The following is a 5,534-nucleotide window of genomic DNA, read 5'->3' as shown; positions in this document are numbered from 1 at the left end:
GCCCAAAACCTCATTGACCTGGTGGTTAACAACCAATATTTCTTTGCTCACCAAAGGCAACGCCAACCATCACAAAGGAAAGGAGTGATGGAGTTGGAAGGAGTGGACTCAATCCTAGCTCAAAACAAAATGATACAGCAGCATATTCAGCAATAATTTGAGCAAATAGTTAAGAGGATTGATAGCCTCCAAGTTGCAGCAGTAAATACAAGTCAGCCATCAACCACATAGGGACAAGGTGAAGAAGCTTGTGAAGATCAACAGCAAGAGCAAGTGAACTACATGCACAATCAAGGCTCTAGACACAATGAGGTCTATGGTGACACTTACAACCCCTCCTGGAAGAACCATCCGAACCTTAAATGGGGAGACAATCACACTCAGACTCAATAGCCATGGCAAAGAAATTCAAACCAAAACAGTTGGAAAAACACAAACCACAACAACCAGCAGAATAACAAACAAAATACATACAGAAAACCACAAAACACTTACCCCAATTCTAACCATCATCCATCCAATAACCAAGCCACCAATCAAAACACTTACCATCAACCCTCAACATCTCACAACCAACCAATCTCACAAGACTCTCAGAGGATCACCAATTTGGAGTTCTTAATGGAGAAAATGATGAAGCACCAAGAGATGACAACAAAGAACCAGGAAGCTTCCATGAAGAATATGGAGAGGCAGATTGGACAGCTTTCCAAGCAAATTGCTATTGAGAGACCATCAAGCTCATTACCAAGCGACACCATTCCTAATCCAAAAGAAGAGTGCAAAGCTATACAGCTAAGGAGTGGAAAGACATTGGTAGACAACAAAGAAGCAACCAAGAAGCCTAAGGAAAGCAACAAAGAACCAATAGAAAAAGAGGAAGCTAGCAACAAGGATATGACAACAGGCAAGCAGGCTCAAGAAATGGAAGAACCAACCAAGGATCACAGGCAGGGAGTGAACTTCACACCTCCATTGCCATATCCCCAAAGGTTCAACAAAGAGACTAAGGACCAACACTTTCCTAAATTTCTTGAAGTCTTCAAGAAATTGGAGATAAACATTCCACTGGCTGAGGCACTAGAGCAGATGCCTCTATACGTAAAATTTTTGAAAGAGCTTATCAACAAAAAGAGGAGTTGGCAAGAGAAGAAAATAGTGCTTCTCACTGAAGAATATAGTGCTGTGATTCAAGGGGGTATCCCACCAAAGCTCAAAGATCCAGGGAGTTTTGTAGTTTCATGTACCATAGGCAAGATGACCTTAGACAAAGCTCTCTGTGAACTTGGCACCAGTATTAATCTGATACCGTTATCAATGATGAGAAGGCTTGCCATAGAAGAACTCAAACCTACCAGGATGTCTTTGGTAATGGTTGATAGATCAATCAAGACACCCAATGGAATTGTGGAAAATCTCTTAGTAAAGGTGGGGGAGTTTATCTTCCCTGTGGATTTTGTGATTTTGGATACAGAAGAGGAAGGGAACAATTCATTCATCTTGGAAAGGCCATTTCTAGCCACAGCTAGAGCCATTATTGATGTAGATAAGGGAGAGATGATCTTCAGAGTGCACAATGAGTAAATGGTCATTAATGTCTTTAAATCAATGCAACACCCCCCTGAACAAGAGAACTACATGAAAGTGGATATGATAGAAAGTCTGATAGTGGAAATGTTAGAGGCCACCTATCAAGAACAACATGAAGAAGAAGTGGAGGAGGAACAAGAAGAGGAAGTGGTAGAAATCTCCATTGAAGATAAGGAGAAGGAGAAGCCAAGACAGGAGTTGAAGCTCCTTCCCCCTCACCTCAAATATGTGTTTCTTGGAGAAGAAGAGGCCCTGCCAGTGATCATTAACTCCTCCTTGAATATGGAAGAAGAAGCAAGGTTGATTGAAGTGTTGAAAGCTCACAAAACAGCCTTGGGTTCGACAATTGAAGATATCAAAGGCATTAGCCCAGCCATTTGTATGCACAAAATTCTGTTGGAAGAAGAATCAAAGCCTGTAGTTCAACCCCAAAGAAGGCTCAACCCAACTATGAAGGAGGTAGTTCAAAAAGAAGTCATGAAACTATGGATGCTGGAATAATCTTTCCAATCTCTGACAGCTCATGGGTGAGTCCGGTTCAAGTTGTACCAAAAAAAGGAGGAATGACAGTCATCACCAATGAGAAGAATGAGTTAATCCCCACTAGGACAGTGACTGGGTGGAGAATGTGCATAGACTATAAGAGATTGAACGATGCTACAAGAAAAGATCACTTCCCTCTACCCTTCATTGATCAAATGTTGGAGAGATTGGCAGGCCATGCTTATTACTGCTTCCTAGATGGATACTCTGGGTATAATCAAATAGTGGTGGACCCCAAGGATCAAGAGAAGACTTCCTTCACATGTCCATTTGGAGTTTTCGCATACAGGAGGATGCCCTTTGGGCTATGCAATTCCCCAGCCACCTTTCAAAGGTGTATGCTTTCTATTTTTTCTGATATGGTGGAAAAATTTTTAGAAGTCTTCATGGATGATTTTTCTGTCTTTGGTAATTCATTTAACACTTGTCTGCATCATTTAACTCTTGTTTTAAAAAGATGCCAAGAAACTAACCTGGTACTAAATTGGGAGAAATGCCATTTTATGGTTCCTGAAGGGATAGTTCTTGGGCATAAAGTGTCATGCAAAGGTATAGAAGTTGATAAAGCTAAAGTAGAAATTATTGAAAAACTTCCTATACTTGTTAATGTGAAAGCATTAAGGAGCTTTTTTGGACATGCTGGCTTTTACAGGAGGTTCATCAAATATTTTTCAAAAATAGCAAAACCATTGAGCAATTTGCTAATAATTGACAGCCCTTTCATCTTTGATGATATTTGCAAACATGCCTTTGAAACCTTAAAGGGAAAACTTATTTCAGCACCAATTATCAGACCCCCTGATTGGAAACTACCTTTTGAACTTATGTGTGATGCAAATGACCTTGCCATTGGTGCTGTGCTGGAGCAAAAGAAAGAGAAGCTACACCATGTCATATATTATGCCAGCAAAGTATTAAATGAAACATAGAAAAATTATACCACCACTGAGAAAGAGCTTTTGGCAATTGTATATGCATTTGATACGTTTAGACAATACTTGATTGGTTCAAAAGTTATAGTATATATTGACCATGCTGCTCTGAAGTATTTAATGTCTAAACAGGATTCAAAACCAAGGCTTATTAGGTGGGTGTTACTGCTGCAAGAATTCGATATTGAAGTAAGAGATAGAAAGGGAAGTGAGAATCAAGTGGCAGATCATTTATCAAGAGTGCCACAAGAAGCCAATCAGGATAAACCACAGCAAGTGAATGAGAATTTCCCTGAAGAGCATCTTTTTCAAGTTCAACAAGCACCTTGGTTTGCTGACATAGCAAACTACAAAGTGGGAAGGAAGATACCTCAAGAATTTTCCAAGCAACAAGTGAAGAAACTAATCAATGAAGCAAGAAGGTTCTTGTGGGATGAACCTTACTTATTCAAGAGATGCTCTGATGGAGTAATCAGGAGGTGTGTCCCTGAAAACGAAATGAGAGATATATTGTGGCATTGCCATGGTTCAGCCTATGGTGGACACTTTGGACCAGAAAGAACAGCTGCAAAAATACTGCAGAGCGGCTTTTATTGGCCAACTATCTTCAAGGATGCCAGAGAGTTTGTTCACCAATGAAATGAATGCCAAAGAGTTGGAGGGTTGACAAGAAGGAATGAGATGCCTCAAAATTTCATTCTGGAAGTGGAGCTATTTGATCTATGGGGATTGATTTCATGGGACCCTTTCCCCCTTCCTACTCTTTCATATACATCTTGGTGGCAGTGGAGTATGTTTCAAAGTGGGTAGAAGACATAGCCACAACCACCTGTGATGCACAGATTGTCCTTCAATTCCTTTAGAAGCACATTTTTACTAGATATGGAGTACCTAAAGGACTTATAAGTGATGGTGGTGGATATTTTTGTAACAAGCAGATGGAGAAACTCCTTCACAAATATGGAGTGATCCATAAAGTAGCTACACCATACCATCCTCAAACCAATGGCCAAGCTGAGCTTGCAAACAGAGAATTGAAGAGGATCTTAGAGAAGACTGTGGGAGCAACCATGAAAGATTGGGCCAGAAAATTAGAGGATGCACTTTGGGCATACATGACAGCATTCAAGACTCCTATTGGGAAGTCACCTTTTCAGCTGTTATATGGAAAATCTTGTCACCTCCTTTTAGAGCTTGAACATAAAGCTTTTTGGGCCACTAAACTTCTCAACCTTGATTCTCAAGCAGTAGGGGAGAAGAGGCTGCTACAACTGAATGAGTTGGATGAGTTCAGGCTATAAGCTTATGACAATGCCAAGATATACAAAGAAAAGGCCAAGAGGTGGCATGACAAGAAGATCTCAAAGAAGGAGTTCAAACCAGGACAGCAAGTACTCCTATATAACTCCAGGCTAAAAATTTTCCCTGGCAAGCTCAAATCTAAATGGACTGGCCCTTACTTGGTAACAAAGGTTTTTTCTTATGGAAGTCTTGAATTGTTAGATGAGGCAACAAAAAGTCAGTTCACAGCAAATGGGCACAGAGCCAAGCCATATTTAGGAGGTCAATGGAACAAGGAAAAGGAGGTTCAGAACTTAAACTGACCAAAGAATGAAAGATGTCAAGCTAGTGACAATAAAGAAGCGCTTGTTGGAAGGCAACCCAACCTAAGGTAGTTTTCTTTTCATAGCTATTTTAATAAAAAGGTCAATTAGTTTTATCTATATTGCAAGAAGCTAAGTTTGGTGTTGCACACCAAAATAATCTAAGTGAGAATGAAGGATTCGAAGTTTGGTGTTTGATGAGACGCAGAAGCTGGTGAATTAAAAATTATTAAAATGGTTACGTTGCAAGTATAGTTCTTAACTCACTGAAAATCTGCCTATCAATTTAGAAGTATGTCACAGAGAGTTTGAGTTAAAAATTACTGGGAGTTTTAAGTCCCAGGTCGTCTCCCAACGAGTTGCAGAAAAGTGTGCTATCTTATTAATCAGATGTTCAAAGAAGTTGAGTTAAGTAAATTGGAATTTAAATTGAGGAAATTTAATTAATATGAGTAAAAGCCTTGACTGGGAGTTGATTGGTTGGAATTTCTACTATTGATGGAGTGATTGTAAGATTAATTTATAATTAATGGTTGTTCTGTTTGGTTATCCTTTACTAGGTAAGGGAAAGTCAAACAAGTTGGAATGCCAGATCTATTCACAAGTTGCAACCCACTTAGTTCAAAGGGATTGGCGTTGGTGACAGGATAGCAATCCAACATTTAACCCAATTACAAATTTTTCCTTCAATCCTTCCAACTCAAGAGTTCCTTTTAATCAACTCCCCATCAAGTAAAGAAACTACTCACGCATTGTAAATAATAAATCCATAGCACATGAAAGGGAATTAAAAGAAGACATGATTATTGGAATTGAAATTGAATTAAAAAGAAATAATCCTTGCATTAAATAATCATAAAAGTAT

General features: G+C 39.3%; 1 protein-coding gene across 1 annotated transcript; it reads left to right on the top strand.

The window, feature by feature from the left end:
• On the top strand, window positions 1,258-1,584 carry LOC107636474. Its single transcript, XM_016339979.1, has one exon. The coding sequence runs from the start codon at window positions 1,258-1,260 to the stop codon at window positions 1,582-1,584; it is 327 nt and encodes a 108-aa protein (XP_016195465.1).

This window comes from Arachis ipaensis, chromosome B04 (assembly GCF_000816755.2).
Source record: "Arachis ipaensis cultivar K30076 chromosome B04, Araip1.1, whole genome shotgun sequence".
Lineage (NCBI taxonomy): Eukaryota > Viridiplantae > Streptophyta > Magnoliopsida > Fabales > Fabaceae > Arachis > Arachis ipaensis.
This window is presented reverse-complemented; position numbering and strand designations above follow the sequence as displayed.

Coding starts and splice junctions, on each gene's coding strand:
- LOC107636474 (XM_016339979.1), top strand. CDS start 1,258: ATGACCTTAGACAAAGCTCTCTGTGAACTTGGCACCAGTATTAATCTG.